Below are 20,022 nucleotides of genomic sequence, written 5' to 3'. Positions count from 1 at the left end.
ATCATTAACACAGTGACCAATCACATAGTGACAAATAACACAGTGACAATTAACGCAGTGACCAATCACACGGTGACCAACAACACAGTGACCAATAACACAGTGATCATTAAAACAGTGATCAATAACACAGTGACCAATAACACAGTGACCAATAACAAAGTGATCATTAACACTGTGACCAATAACGCAGTGACCAATCACACGGTGACCGAACAACACAGTGACCAATAACACAGTGATCATTAACACAGTGACCAATAACACAGTGATCAATAACACAGTGACCAACCACACAGTGATCATTAACACATTGACCAATAAAACAGTGACCAATAACACAGTGATCATTAACACATTGACCATTAACACAGTGATCAATAACACAGTGATCAATAACACAGTGACCGACAACACAGTGATCATTAACACAGTGACCAATAACACAGTGATCATTAACACAGTGACCAATAACACAGTGATCAATAACACAGTGATCATTAACACAGTGATCATGAACACAGTGATCATCAACACAGTGATCAACAACACAGTGACCAATAACACAGTGATCATTAACACAGTGATCATGAACACAGTGATCATCAACACAGTGATCAATAACACAGTGATCATTAACACAGTGACCAATAACACAGTGATCATTAACACAGTGATCATGAACACAGTGATCATCAACACAGTGATCAACAACACAGTGACCAATAACACAGTGATCATTAACACAGTGATCATGAACACAGTGATCATCAACACAGTGATCAATAACACAGTGATCAATAACACAGTGACCAATAACACAGTGACCAATAACACAGTGATCAATAACACAGTGATCATGAACACAGTGATCATCAACACAGTGATCAATAACACAGTGATCATTAACAAAGTGACCAATAACACAGTGATCATTAACACAGTGACCAATAACACAGTGACCAATAACACAGTGATCAATAACACAGTGATCAATAACACAGTGACCAACAACACAGTGACCAATAACACAGTGATCATTAACACAGTGATCAATAACAGTGACCAAAAACACAGTGATCATTAACACAGTGACCAATAACACAGTGATCATTAACACAGTGATCAATAACAGTGACCAAAAACACAGTGATCATTAACACAGTGACCAATAACACAGTGATCATTAACACAGTGATCGATAACACAGTGATCATTAATACAGTGACCAATCACACAGAGACCATTAACACAGTGACCAATCACACAGTGACCAATAACACAGTGACCAATAACACAGTGATCAAAAGCACTGTGATCATTAACACAGTGACCAATAACATAGTGACGAATAACACAGTGATCAATACAACAGTGACCAATAACACAGTGATCAAAAGCACTGTGATCATTAACACAGTGACCAACAACACAGTGACCATTAACACAGTGACCAATCACATAGTGACAAATAACACAGTGACCATTAACACAGTGACCAATAACACAGTGACCAATAACACAGTGATCATTAAAACAGTGATCATTAACTCAGTGACAATTAACACAGTGACCAATCACACGGTGACCAACAACTCAGTGACCAATAACACAGTGATCATTAAAACAGTGATCAATAACACAGTGACCAATAAAACAGTGATCAATAACACAGTGACCAATAACAAAGTGATCATTAACACTGTGACCAATAACGCAGTGACCAATCACACGGTGACCAACAACACAGTGACCAATAACACAGTGATCATTAACACAGTGACCAATAACACAGTGATCAATAACACAGTGACCAACAACACAGTGATCATTAACACATCGACCAATAACACAGTGACCAATAACACAGTGATCATTAACACATTGACCATTAACACAGTGATCATTAACACAGTGATCAATAACAAAGTGACCAATAACACAGTGATCAAAAGCACAGTGACCATTAACACAGTGACCAATAACACAGTGACCAATAACACAGTGATCAAAAGCACAGTGACCATTAACACAGTGACCAATAACACAGTGATCATTAACACAGTGACCAATAACACAGTGATCAATAACACAGTGACCAATCACACAGTGACCAATAACACAGTGATCAATAACAAAGTGATAATTAACACAGTGATCATGAACACAGTGATCATTAACACAGTGACCAATAACACAGCGATCAATAACACAGTGACCAATAACACAGTGATCATTAACACAGTGACCATTAACACAGTGACCAATAACACAGTGATCATGAACACAGTGATCATTAACACAGTGATCATTAACACAGTGATCAACAACACAGTGACCGATAACACAGTGATCATTAACACAGTGACCAATAACACAGTGATCATGAACACAGTGATCATTAAAACAGTGACCAATAACACAGTGATCAATAACACAGTGACCAATAACACAGTGATCATTAACACAGTGACCAATAACACAGTGACCAATAACACAGTGATCAATAACACAGTGACCAATAACACAGTGATCATTAACACAGTGACCAATAACACAGTGATCATTAACACAGTGATCAATAACACAGTGACCAATAAAACAGTGATCATTAACAAAGTGACCAATAACACAGTGACCAATAACACATTGACCAATAACACAGTGATCATTAACACAGTGACCAATAACACAGTGACCAATAACACAGTGACCAATAACACAGTGATCAATAACACAGTGACCAATAACGCAGTGACCAATCACACGGTGGCCAACAAAACAGTGACCAATAACACAGTGATCATTAACACAGTGATCAATAACACAGTGACCAATAACACAGTGATCATTAACACAGTGATCAATAACACAGTGAACAATAACACAGTGATCAATAACACCGTGACCAATAACACAGTTATCATTAACACAGTGATCATTAACACAGTGACCAATAACACAGTGATCAATAACACAGTGACCGATAACACAGTGATCATTAACACAGTGACCAATAACACTGTGATCATTAACATAGTGACCAATAACACAGTGATCAAAAACACAGTGATCATTAACACAGTGATCAATAACAAAGTGACCAATAACACAGTGATCATTAACACAGTGACCAATAACTCAGTGATCATTAACACAGTGACCAATAACACAGTGACCAATAACACAGTGACCAATAACACAATGATCATTAACACAGTGATCAATAACACAGTGACCAACAACACAGTGACCAATAACACAGTGATCATAAACACAGTGATCATTAACACAGTGATCAATAACACAGTGATCATTAACACAGTGACCAATAACACAGTGATCATTAACACAGTGACCATTAACACAGTGACCAATAACACAGTGACCATTAATACAGTGACCAATCACACAGAGACCATTAACACAGTGACCATTCACACAGTGACCAATAACACAGTGACCAATCACACAGTGACCATTAACACAGTGACCAATCACACAGTCACCATTAACACAGTGACCAATCACACAGTGACCATTAATACAGTGACCATTCACACAGTGGCCAATAACACAGTGACCAATCACACAGTGACCATTAACACAGTGACCAATCACACAGTGACCATTCACACAGTGACCAATAACACAGTGAACAATAACACAGTGATCAATAACACAGTGACCAATAACACAGTGATCATTAACACAGTGATCAATAACACAGTGACCAATAACTGTGTGATCATTAACACAGTGATCAATAACACAGTGACCAATAACACAGTGATAATTAACACAGTGATCAATAACACAGTGACCAATGACACATGGACCAATAACACAGTGACCAATAACACAGTGATCATTAAAACAGTGACCAATAACACAGTGACCAATAACACAGTGATCAATAACGCAGTGACCAATCACACGGTGACCAACAACACAGTGACCAATAACACATTGACCAATAGCACAGTGATCATTAATAGAGTCATCAATATCACAGTGAACAATAACACAGTGATCAATAACACAGTGACCAATAACACAGTGATCATTAACACAGTGATCATTAACACAGTGATCAATAACACAGTGACCGATAACACAGTGATCATTAACACAGTGACCAATAACACAGTGATCATTAACACAGTGATCATTAACACAGTGATCAATAACACAGTGACCGATAACACAGTGATCATTAACACAGTGATCAATAACACAGTGATCATTAACACAGTGACCAATAACACAGTGATCAATAACACAGTGATCATTAACACAGTGATCAATAACACAGTGATAATTAACACAGTGATCATGAACACAGTGATCATGAACACAGTGACCAATAACACAGTGATCAATAACAAAGTGACCAATAACACAGTGATCAATAACACAGTGACCAATAACACAGTGATCACGAACACAGTGACCTATAACACAGTGATCAATAACACAGTGATCATTAACACAGTGATCAATAACACAGTGACCAATAACACATTGACCAATAACACAGTGACCAATAACACAGTGATCAATAACGCAGTGACCAATCACATGGTGACCAACAACACAGTGACCAATAACACATTGACCAATAACACAGTTATCATTAACACAGTGACCATTAACACAGTGATCATTAACACAGTGATCATTAACACAGTGATCAATAACACAGTGACCGATAACACAGTGATCATTAACACAGTGACCAATAACACAGTGATCATTAACACAGTGACCAACAACACAGTGATCATTAACACATCGACCAATAACACAGTGACCAATAACACAGTGATCATTAACACATTGACCATTAACACAGTGATCATTAACACAGTGATCAATAACAAAGTGACCAATAACACAGTGATCAAAAGCACAGTGACCATTAACACAGTGACCAATAACACAGTGACCAATAACACAGTGATCAAAAGCACAGTGACCATTAACACAGTGACCAATAACACAGTGATCATTAACACAGTGACCAATAACACAGTGATCAATAACACAGTGACCAATCACACAGTGACCAATAACACAGTGATCAATAACAAAGTGATAATTAACACAGTGATCATGAACACAGTGATCATTAACACAGTGACCAATAACACAGCGATCAATAACACAGTGACCAATAACACAGTGATCATTAACACAGTGACCATTAACACAGTGACCAATAACACAGTGATCATGAACACAGTGATCATTAACACAGTGATCATTAACACAGTGATCAACAACACAGTGACCGATAACACAGTGATCATTAACACAGTGACCAATAACACAGTGATCATGAACACAGTGATCATTAAAACAGTGACCAATAACACAGTGATCAATAACACAGTGACCAATAACACAGTGATCATTAACACAGTGACCAATAACACAGTGACCAATAACACAGTGATCAATAACACAGTGACCAATAACACAGTGATCATTAACACAGTGACCAATAACACAGTGATCATTAACACAGTGATCAATAACACAGTGACCAATAAAACAGTGATCATTAACAAAGTGACCAATAACACAGTGACCAATAACACATTGACCAATAACACAGTGATCATTAACACAGTGACCAATAACACAGTGACCAATAACACAGTGACCAATAACACAGTGATCAATAACACAGTGACCAATAACGCAGTGACCAATCACACGGTGGCCAACAAAACAGTGACCAATAACACAGTGATCATTAACACAGTGATCAATAACACAGTGACCAATAACACAGTGATCATTAACACAGTGATCAATAACACAGTGAACAATAACACAGTGATCAATAACACCGTGACCAATAACACAGTTATCATTAACACAGTGATCATTAACACAGTGACCAATAACACAGTGATCAATAACACAGTGACCGATAACACAGTGATCATTAACACAGTGACCAATAACACTGTGATCATTAACATAGTGACCAATAACACAGTGATCAAAAACACAGTGATCATTAACACAGTGATCAATAACAAAGTGACCAATAACACAGTGATCATTAACACAGTGACCAATAACTCAGTGATCATTAACACAGTGACCAATAACACAGTGACCAATAACACAGTGACCAATAACACAATGATCATTAACACAGTGATCAATAACACAGTGACCAACAACACAGTGACCAATAACACAGTGATCATAAACACAGTGATCATTAACACAGTGATCAATAACACAGTGATCATTAACACAGTGACCAATAACACAGTGATCATTAACACAGTGACCATTAACACAGTGACCAATAACACAGTGACCATTAATACAGTGACCAATCACACAGAGACCATTAACACAGTGACCATTCACACAGTGACCAATAACACAGTGACCAATCACACAGTGACCATTAACACAGTGACCAATCACACAGTCACCATTAACACAGTGACCAATCACACAGTGACCATTAATACAGTGACCATTCACACAGTGGCCAATAACACAGTGACCAATCACACAGTGACCATTAACACAGTGACCAATCACACAGTGACCATTCACACAGTGACCAATAACACAGTGAACAATAACACAGTGATCAATAACACAGTGACCAATAACACAGTGATCATTAACACAGTGATCAATAACACAGTGACCAATAACTGTGTGATCATTAACACAGTGATCAATAACACAGTGACCAATAACACAGTGATAATTAACACAGTGATCAATAACACAGTGACCAATGACACATGGACCAATAACACAGTGACCAATAACACAGTGATCATTAAAACAGTGACCAATAACACAGTGACCAATAACACAGTGATCAATAACGCAGTGACCAATCACACGGTGACCAACAACACAGTGACCAATAACACATTGACCAATAGCACAGTGATCATTAATAGAGTCATCAATATCACAGTGAACAATAACACAGTGATCAATAACACAGTGACCAATAACACAGTGATCATTAACACAGTGATCATTAACACAGTGATCAATAACACAGTGACCGATAACACAGTGATCATTAACACAGTGACCAATAACACAGTGATCATTAACACAGTGATCATTAACACAGTGATCAATAACACAGTGACCGATAACACAGTGATCATTAACACAGTGATCAATAACACAGTGATCATTAACACAGTGACCAATAACACAGTGATCAATAACACAGTGATCATTAACACAGTGATCAATAACACAGTGACCAATCAGACGGTGACCAACAACACAGTGACCAATAACACAGTGACCAAAAACACAGTGACCATTCACACAGTGACCAATAACACAGTGACCAATCACACAGAGACCATTAACACAGTGACCATTCACACAGTGACCAATAACACAGTGACCAATCACACAGAGACCATTAACACAGTGACCAATAACACAGTGACCATTCACACAGTGACCAATAACACAGTGACCAATCACACAGAGACCATTCACACAGTGACCAATCACACAGTGACCAATAACACAGTGACCAATCACATAGTGACCATTCACACAGTGACCAATAACACAGTGACCAATCACACAGTGACCATTCACACAGTGACCAATAACACAGTGACCAATCACACAGTGACCATTAACACAGTGACCAATCACACAGTGACCATTCACACAGTGACCAATAACACATTGACCAATAACACAGTGACCAATAACACAGTGATTAATAACGCAGTGACCAATCACACGGTGACCAACAACACAGTGACCAATAACACATTGATCAATAACACAGTGATCAATAACACAGTGATGATTAACACAGTGATCATGAACAAAGTGACCAATAACACAGTGATCAATAACACAGTGACCAATAACACAGTGACCAATAAAACAGTGATCATTAACACAGTGACCAATAACACAGTGATCAATATCACAGTGACCAATAACACAGTGACCAATAACACAGTGACCAATAACACAGTGACCAATAAAACAGTGATCATTAACACAGTGACCAATAACACAGTGATCAATAACAAAGTGACCAATAACACAGTGATCAATAACACAGTGACCAATAACACAGTGATCATTAACACAGTGACCAATAACACAGTGATCATTAACACAGTGATCAATAACACAGTGATCAATAACACAGTGACCAATAACGCAGTGACCAATCACACGGTGACCAACAACACAGTGACCAATAACACATTGACCAATAACACAGTGATCATTAACACAGTGATCAATATCACAGTGACCAATAACACAGTGACCAATAACACAATGATCATTAAGACAGTGACCAATAACACAGTGACCAATAAAACAGTGACCAATAACACAGTGATCATTAACACAGTGACCAATCACACGGTGACCAACAACACAGTGACCAATAACACAGTGACCAATAACACAGTGATCATTAACACAGTGACCAATAACACAGTGATCAATAACACAGTGATCAATAACACAGTGATGAATAACACAATGATCATTAAGACAGTGACCAATAACACAGTGACCAATAAAACAGTGACCAATAAGACAGTGATCATTAACACAGTGACCAATCACACGGTGACCAACAACACAGTGACCAATAACACAGTGACCAATAACACAGTGACCAATAACACAGTGATCATTAACACAGTGACAAACAAAACAGTGACCAATAACACAGTGATCATTAACACAGTGATCAATAACACAGTGACCAATAACACTGTGATCATTAACACAGTGATCAAAAACACAGTGACCAATAACACAGTGATCATTAACACATTGACCAATAACACAGTGATCATTAACACAGTGACCAATAACACAGTGACCAATAACACAGTGACCAATCACACGGTGACCAACAACACAGTGACCAATAACACAGTGACCAATAACACAGTGATCAATAACACAGTGAACAATAACACAGTGATCAATAACACAGTGACCAATAACACAGTTATCATTAACACAGTGACCATTAACACAGTGGCCAATAACACAGTGACCAATCACACAGTGACCATTAACACAGTGACCAATCACACAGTGACCATTCACACAGTGACCAATAACACAGTGACCAATCACACAGTGACCATTAACACAGTGACCAATAACACAGTGACCATTAACACAGTGACCAATAACACAGTGAACAATAACACAGTGATCAATAACACAGTGACCAATAACACAGTGATCATTAACACAGTGACCAATAACTGTGTGATCATTAACACAGTGATCAATAACACAGTGAACAATAACACAGTGATAATTAACACAGTGATCAATAACACAGTGACCAATAACACATGGACCAATAACACCGTGACCAATAACACAGTGATCATTAACACAGTGACCAATAACACAGTGATCAATAACGCAGTGACCAATCACACGGTGACCAACAACACAGTGACCAATAACACAATGACCAATAGCACAGTGATCATTAATACAGTCATCAATATCAAAATGAACAATAACACAGTGATCATTTACACAGTGATCATTAACACAGTGATCAATAACACAGTGACCGATAACACAGTGATCATTAACACAGTGATCATTAACACAGTGATCAATAACACAGTGACCGATAACACAGTGATCATTAACACAGTGACCAATAACACAGTGATCATTAACACAGTGACCAATAACACAGTGATCAATAACACAGTGATAATTAACACAGTGATCAACAACACAGTGATAATTAACACAGTGATCATGAACACAATGATCATGAACACAGTGACCAATAACACTGTGACCAATAACACAGTGAACATGAACACAGTGATCATTAACACAGTGATCAATAACACAGTGACCGATAACACAGTGATCATTAAAACAGTGACCATTAACACAGTGACCAATAACACAGTGATCATTAACAAAGTGACCGATAACACAGTGATCATTAACACAGTGACCAATAACACAGTGATCAATAACACAGTGTTCATTAACACAGTGATCAATAACACAGTGATAATTAACACAGTGATCATGAACACAGTGACCAATAACACAGTGATCAATAACAAAGTGACCAATAACACAGTGATCAATAACACAGTGACCAATAACACAGTGATCATGAACACAGTGACCAATAACACAGTGATCATTAACACAGTGATCAATAACACAGTGACCAATAACACAGTGATCAATAACGCAGTGACCAATCACACAGAGACCATTAACACAGTGACCATTCACACAGTGACCAATAACAAAGTGACCAATCACACAGTGACCAATAACACAGTGACCAATCACATAGTGACCATTCACACAGTGACCAATAACACAGTGACCAATCACACAGTGACCATTCACACAGTGACCAATAACACAGTGACCAATCACACAGTGACCAATAACACAGTGACCAATAACACAGTGACCAATCACACAGTGACCATTAACACAGTGACCGATCACCCAGTGACCATTCACACAGTGACCAATAACACATTGACCAATAACACAGTGACCAATAACACAGTGATCAATAACGCAGTGACCAATCACACGGTGACCAACAACACAGTGACCAATAACACAGTGATCATTAACACAGTGACCAATAACACAGTGATCAATAACACAGTGACCAACAACACAGTGATCATTAACACATTGACCAATAACACAGTGACCAATAACACAGTGATCATTAACACATTGAACATTAACACAGTGATCAATAACAAAGTGACCATTAACACAGTGATTAATAACAAAGTGACCAATAACACAGTGATCAAAAGCACAGTGACCATTAACACAGTGACCAATAACACAGTGATCATGAACACAGTGATCAATAACACAGTGATCATTAACACAGTGATCAATAACACAGTGACCATTCACACAGTGACCAATAACACAGTGATGATTAACACAGTGACCATTAACACAGTGACCAATAACACAGTGAACAATAACACAGTGATCAATAACACAGTGACCAATAACACAGTGATCATTAACACAGTGACCTATAACACATGGACCAATAACACACTGACCAAGAACACAGTGATCATTAACACACTGACCAATAACACAGTGACCAATAACACAGTGATCAATAACGCAGTGACCAATCACACGGTGACCAACAACACAGTGACCAATAACACATTGACCAATAACACAGTGATTATTAAAACAGTGATCAATAACACAGTGACCAATAACACATTGACCAATAACACAGTGATCATTAACACAGTGACCAATCACACAGTGACAAATAACACAGTGATCATTAACACAGTGATCAATAACACAGTGACCAATAACGCAGTGACCAATCACACGGTGGCCAACAAAACAGTGACCAATAACACAGTGATCATTAACACAGTGATCAATAACACAGTGACCAATAACACAGTGATCATTAACACTGTGATCAATAACACAGTGACCAATAACACAGTGATCAATAACACAGTGACCAATAACACAGTGATCATTAACACAGTGATCAATAACACAGTGACCAATAACACTGTGATCATTAACACAGTGATCAATAACACAGTGATCATTAACACAGTGATCAATAACACAGTGACCAATAACACATTGACCAATAACACAGTGATCATTAACACAGTGATCAATAACACAGTGACCAATAACACATTGACCAATAACACAGTGACCAATAACACATTGACCAATAACACAGTGATCAATAACACAGTGATCATTAACACAGTGATCAATAACACAGTGACCAATAACACATTGACCAATAACACAGTGACCAATAACACAGTGATCAATAACGCAGTGACCAATCACACGGTGACCAACAACACAGTGACCATTAACACAGTGACCAATAACACAGTGATCATTTTCACAGTGATCATTAACACAGTGACCAATAACACAGTGATCAATAACACAGTGACTGATAACACAGTGATCATTAACACAGTGACCAATAACACAGTGATCATTAACACAGTGACCAATAACAAAGTGATCAATAACACAATGATCATTAACACAGTGATCAATAACACAGTGATCAATAACACAGTGATCATTAACACAGTGATCAATAACACAGTGACCATTAACACAGTGACCAATAACAAAGTGATCAATAACACAATGATCATTAACACAGTGATCAATAACACAGTGATCAATAACACAGTGATCATTAACACAGTGACCAATAACAAAGTGATCAATAACACAATGATCATTAACACAGTGATCAATAACACAGTGACCAATAACACAGTGACCAATAACACAGTGCTCATTAACACAGTGATCAATAACACAGTGACCAATAACGCAGTGACCAATCACACGGTGGCCAACAAAACAGTGACCAATAACACAGTGATCATTAACACAGTGATCAATAACACAGTGACCAATAACACAGTGATCATTAACACAGTGATCAATAACACAGTGACCAATAACACAGTGATCATTAACACAGTGATCAATAACACAGTGACCATTAACACAGTGACCAATAACACAGTGATCAAAAGCACAGTGACCATTAACACAGTGATCATTAACACAGTGATCATTAACACAGTGATCAATAGCACAGTGATCATTAACACAGTGATCATTAACACAGTGATCATTAACACAGTGACCATTCACACAGTGATCATTAACACAGTGACCAATAACACAGTGATCAATAACACAGTGACCAATCACACAGTGATCATTAACACAGTGACCAATAACACAGTGATCAATAACACAGTGACCAATAACACAGTGATCAATAACAAAGTGACCAATAACACAGTGATCAACAACACAGTGACCAATAAGACAGTGCCCAATAACACAGTGACCAATCACACAGTGACCAATAACACAGTGACCAATCACACAGTGACCATTAACACAGTGACCAATAACACAGTGACCAATCACACAGTGACCATTAACACAATGATCAATAACACAGTGATCATTAACACAGTGACCAATAACACAGTGACCAATCACTTGGTGACCAACAAAACAGTGACCAATAACACAGTGATCATTAACACAGTGACCAATAACACAGTGATCATTAACACAGTGATCAATAACACAGTGACCATTAACACAGTGATCATTAACACAGTGATCATTAACACAGTGATCAATAACACCGTGACAATTAACACAGTGATCATTAACACAGTGATCAATAACACAGTGACCAATAACACATGGACCAATAACACAGTGACCAATAACACACTGATCAATAACACAGTGAAAATAACACAGTGATCATTAACACAGTGACCAATAACACAGTGATCAATAACACAGTGACCAACAACACAGTGATCATTAACACATTGATCATTAACACAGTGACCAATAACACAGTGATCATTAACACAGTGATCATTAACACAGTGATCAATAACACAGTGATCAATAACACAGTGACCGATAACACAGTGATCATTAACACAGTGATCAATAACACAGTGATAATTAACACAGTGATCATGAACACAGTGTTCATTAACACATTGACCAATAACACAGTGATCATTAACACAGTGATCATTAACACAGTGATCAATAACACAGTGATCATTAACACAGTGATAATTAACACAGTGATCATTAACACAGTGATCAATAACACAGTGATCATTAACACAGTGATCATTAACACAGTGATCATTAACACAGTGATCAATAACACAGTGACCGATAACACAGTGATCATTAACACAGTGATCAATAACACAGTGATAATTAACACAGTGATCAATAACACAGTGATCAATAACACAGTGATCAATAACAAAGTGACCAATAACACAGTGATCAATAACACAGTGACCAATAACACAGTGATCATTAACACAGTGACCAATAACACAGTGATCATTAACACAGTGATCAATAACACAGTGAACAATAAAACAGTGATCATTAACACAGTGACCAATAACACAGTGATCATTAACACAGTGACCAATAACACAGTGATCAATAACACAGTGACCAATAACACAGTGATCATTAACACAGTGACCAATAACTCAGTGATCATTAACACATTTACCAATTACGCAGTGACCAATAACACAGTGATCATTAACACAGTGATCAATAACACAGTGACCAATAACACAGTGATCATTAACACAGTGATCATTAACACAGTGATCAATAACAAAGTGACAAATAACACAGTGATCATTAACACAGTGACCAATAACACAGTGATCATTAACACAGTGATCATTAACACAGTGATCAATAACAAAGTGACCAATAACACAGTGATCATTAACACAGTGACCAATAACACAGTGATCATTAACACCGTGACCAATAACACAGTGACCATTAACACAGTGACCAATAACACAGTGATCATTAACACAGTGATCATTAACACAGTGACTAATAACACAGTGACCAATAACACAGTGACCATTAACACAGTGACCAATAACACAGTGACCAATAACACAGTGATCATTAACACAGTGATCAATAACACAGTGACCAATCACACAGTGACCAATAACACAGTGACCATTAATACAGTGACCATTCACACAGTGACCAATAACACAGTGACCAATAACACAGTGACCATTAATACAGTGACCATTCACACAGTGACCAATAACACAGTGACCAATAACACAGCGATCATTAACACAGTGATCAATAACACAGTGACCAATAACACAGTGATCATTAACACAGTGACCATTCACACAGTGACCAATCACACAGTGACCATGAACACAGTGTCCAATCACACAGTGAACAATCACACAGTGACCATGAACACAGTGACCAATCACACAGTGACCATTAACACAGTGACCAATCACACAGTGACCATTTATACAGTGACCATTCACACAGTGACCAATCACACAGTGACCATTCACACAGTGACCAATAACACAGTGACCAATCACACAGTGACCATTCACACAGTGATCAATAACACAGTGACCGATCACACAGTGATCATTAACACAGTGACCAATAACACAGTGATCATTAACACAGTGACCAATAACACAGTGATCATTAACACAGTGATCATTAACACAGTGATCAATAAAACAGTGATTATTAAAACAGTGATCATTAACACAGTGACCAATAACACAGTGATCATTAACACAGTGACCAATAACACAGTGATCAATAACACAGTGACCAATAACACAGTGATCAATAACAAAGTGACCAATAACACAGTGACCAATAATACAGTGACCAATAATACAGTGACCAATAACACAGTGATCATTAACACAGTGACCAATTACGCAGTGACCAATAACACAGTGATGATTAACACAGTGACCAATAACACAGTGATCAATAACACAGTGACCAACAACACAGTGATCATTAACACATTGATCATTAACACAGTGACCAATAACACAGTGATCATTAACACAGTGATCATTAACACAGTGATCAATAACACAGTGATCAATAACACAGTGACCGATAACACAGTGATCATTAACACAGTGATCAATAACACAGTGATAATTAACACAGTGATCATGAACACAGTGTTCATTAACACATTGACCAATAACACAGTGATCATTAACACAGTGATCATTAACACAGTGATCAATAACACAGTGATCATTAACACAGTGATAATTAACACAGTGATCATTAACACAGTGATCAATAACACAGTGATCATTAACACAGTGATCAATAACACAGTGATCATTAACACAGTGATCATTAACACAGTGATCAATAACACAGTGACCGATAACACAGTGATCATTAACACAGTGATCAATAACACAGTGATAATTAACACAGTGATCAATAACACAGTGATCAATAACACAGTGATCAATAACAAAGTGACCAATAACACAGTGATCAATAACACAGTGACCAATAACACAGTGATCATTAACACAGTGACCAATAACACAGTGATCATTAACACAGTGATCAATAACACAGTGAACAATAAAACAGTGATCATTAACACAGTGACCAATAACACAGTGATCATTAACACAGTGACCAATAACACAGTGATCAATAACACAGTGACCAATAACACAGTGATCATTAACACAGTGACCAATAACTCAGTGATCATTAACACATTTACCAATTACGCAGTGACCAATAACACAGTGATCATTAACACAGTGATCAATAACACAGTGACCAATAACACAGTGATCATTAACACAGTGATCATTAACACAGTGATCAATAACAAAGTGACAAATAACACAGTGATCATTAACACAGTGACCAATAACACAGTGATCATTAACACAGTGATCATTAACACAGTGATCAATAACAAAGTGACCAATAACACAGTGATCATTAACACAGTGACCAATAACACAGTGATCATTAACACCGTGACCAATAACACAGTGACCATTAACACAGTGACCAATAACACAGTGATCATTAACACAGTGATCATTAACACAGTGACTAATAACACAGTGACCAATAACACAGTGACCATTAACACAGTGACCAATAACACAGTGACCAATAACACAGTGATCATTAACACAGTGATCAATAACACAGTGACCAATCACACAGTGACCAATAACACAGTGACCATTAATACAGTGACCATTCACACAGTGACCAATAACACAGTGACCAATAACACAGTGACCATTAATACAGTGACCATTCACACAGTGACCAATAACACAGTGACCAATAACACAGCGATCATTAACACAGTGATCAATAACACAGTGACCAATAACACAGTGATCATTAACACAGTGACCATTCACACAGTGACCAATCACACAGTGACCATGAACACAGTGTCCAATCACACAGTGAACAATCACACAGTGACCATGAACACAGTGACCAATCACACAGTGACCATTAACACAGTGACCAATCACACAGTGACCATTTATACAGTGACCATTCACACAGTGACCAATCACACAGTGACCATTCACACAGTGACCAATAACACAGTGACCAATCACACAGTGACCATTCACACAGTGATCAATAACACAGTGACCGATCACACAGTGATCATTAACACAGTGACCAATAACACAGTGATCATTAACACAGTGACCAATAACACAGTGATCATTAACACAGTGATCATTAACACAGTGATCAATAAAACAGTGATTATTAAAACAGTGATCATTAACACAGTGACCAATAACACAGTGATCATTAACACAGTGACCAATAACACAGTGATCAATAACACAGTGACCAATAACACAGTGATCAATAACAAAGTGACCAATAACACAGTGACCAATAATACAGTGACCAATAATACAGTGACCAATAACACAGTGATCATTAACACAGTGACCAATTACGCAGTGACCAATAACACAGTGATGATTAACACAGTGATCAATAACACAGTGACCAATAACACAGTGATCATTAACACAGTGACCAATAACACAGTGATCAATAACAAAGTGACCAATAACACAGTGATCATTAACACAGTGACCAATAACACAGTGATCATTAACACAGTGATCAATAACAAAGTGACCAATAACACAGTGATCATTAACACAGTGATCATTAACACAGTGATCATCATCACAGTGACCAATAACACAGTGATCATTAACACAGTGACCAATAACACAGTGACCAATAACACAGTGATCATTAACACAGTGATCATCATCACAGTGACCAATAACACAGTGATCATTAACACAGTGATCATCATCACAGTGACCAATAACACAGTGATCATTAACACAGTGATCATTAACACAGTGATCAATAACACAGTGACCAATCACACAGTGACCAATCACACAGTGACCAATAACACAGTGACCAATCACACAGTGACCATGAACACAGTGACCAATCACACAGTGACCATTAATACAGTGACCAATCACACAGTGACCAATCACACAGTGACCATTAACACAGTGACCAATCACACAGTGACCAATAACACAGTGACCAATCACACAGTGACAATTAACACAGTGACCAATCACACAGTGACCATTCACACAGTGACCAATAACACAGTGACCAATCACACAGTGACCATTCACACAGTGATCAATAACACAGTGACCGATCACACAGTGACCATTAACACAGTGACCAATCACACAGTGACCATTCACACAGTGATCAATAACACAGTGACCAATCACACAGTGACCATTAACACAGTGACCAATCACACAGTGACCAATAACACAGTGACCAATCACACAGTGACAATTAACACAGTGACCAATCACACAGTGACCATTCACACAGTGACCAATAACACAGTGACCAATAACACAGTGATCATTAACACAGTGACCAATAACACAGTGATCATTAACTCAGTGACCATTAACACAGTGATAATTAACACAGTGATCATTAACACAGTGACCAATCACACATTGACCAATAAAACAGTGACCAATAACACAGTGATCATTAACACAGTGAAAAAATAACACAGTGATCATTAACACAGTGATCATTAACACAGTGACCAATCACACATTGACCAATAAAACAGTGACCAATAACACAGTGATCAATAACACAGTGATTATTAAAACAGTGATCATTAACACAGTGACCAATCACACATTGACCAATAACACAGTGACCAATAACACAGTGATCAATAACACAGTGATTATTAAAACAGTGATCAAAAACACAGTGACCAATAACACATTGACCAATAACACAGTGACCAATAACACAGTGATCAATAACGCAGTGACCAATCACACGGTGCCCAACAACACAGTGACCAATAACACAGTGATCATTAACACAGTGACCAATAACACAGTGACCAATAACACAGTGATCAAAAGCACAGTGACCATTAACACAGTGATCATTAACACAGTGATCAATAACACAGTGATCATTAACACAGTGATCATTAACACAGTGATCATTCACACAGTGATCATTAACACAGTGACCAATAACACAGTGATCAATAACACAGTGACCAATCACACAGTGATCATTAACACAGTGACCAATAACACAGTGATCAATAATAAAGTGACCAAAAACACAGTGATCAATAACACAGTGACCAATAACACAGTGATCAATAACAAAGTGACCAATAACACAGTGATCAATAACACAGTGACCAATAAGACAGTGCCCAATAACACAGTGACCAATCACACAGTGACCAATAACACAGTGACCAATCACACAGTGACCATTAACACAGTGACCAATAACACAGTGACCAATCACACAGTGACCATTAACACAATGATCAATAACACAGTGATCATTAACACAGTGACCAATAACACAGTGACCAATCACTTGGTGACCAACAAAACAGTGACCAATAACACTGTGATCATTAACACAGTGACCAATAACACAGTGATCATTAACACAGTGATCAATAACACAGTGACCATTAACACAGTGATCATTAACACAGTGATCATTAACACAGTGATCAATAACACCGTGACCATTAACACAGTGATCATTAACACAGTGATCAATAACACAGTGACCAATAACACATGGACCAATAACACAGTGACCAATAACACAGTGATCATTAACACAGTGACCAATAACACAGTGACCAATAACACAGTGATCAATAACGCAGTGACCAATCACAAGGTGACCAACAACACAATGACCAATAACACATTGACCAATAACACAGTGATCATTAACACAGTGATCAATAACACAGTGACCAATAACACAGTGATCAAAAGCACAGTGACCATTAACACAGTGATCATTAACACAGTGATCAATATCACAGTGAACAATAACACACTGATCAATAACACAGTGAAAATAACACAGTTATCATTAACACAGTGACCATGAACACAGTGA

The 20,022-nt window shown here is 37.6% G+C and overlaps 1 protein-coding gene across 1 annotated transcript in view; it reads left to right on the top strand.

Annotated features, from left to right (window-relative positions):
* Nucleotides 1-514: 514 nt before the first annotated feature.
* LOC137310544 (uncharacterized) overlaps nt 515-20,022 on the top strand; it is a 52,992-nt gene continuing 33,484 nt past the window's right edge. Inside the window, exons 1-2 of the mRNA XM_067978312.1 lie at nt 515-943; nt 19,795-19,988. Coding sequence (XP_067834413.1) covers nt 515-943; nt 19,795-19,988 — 623 coding nt within the window. The remainder of the gene's footprint in view (nt 944-19,794; nt 19,989-20,022) is intronic.

The sequence above is a fragment of the Heptranchias perlo genome, unplaced genomic scaffold, assembly GCF_035084215.1.
Source record: "Heptranchias perlo isolate sHepPer1 unplaced genomic scaffold, sHepPer1.hap1 HAP1_SCAFFOLD_261, whole genome shotgun sequence".
Taxonomy (NCBI): domain Eukaryota; kingdom Metazoa; phylum Chordata; class Chondrichthyes; order Hexanchiformes; family Hexanchidae; genus Heptranchias; species Heptranchias perlo.
This window is presented reverse-complemented; position numbering and strand designations above follow the sequence as displayed.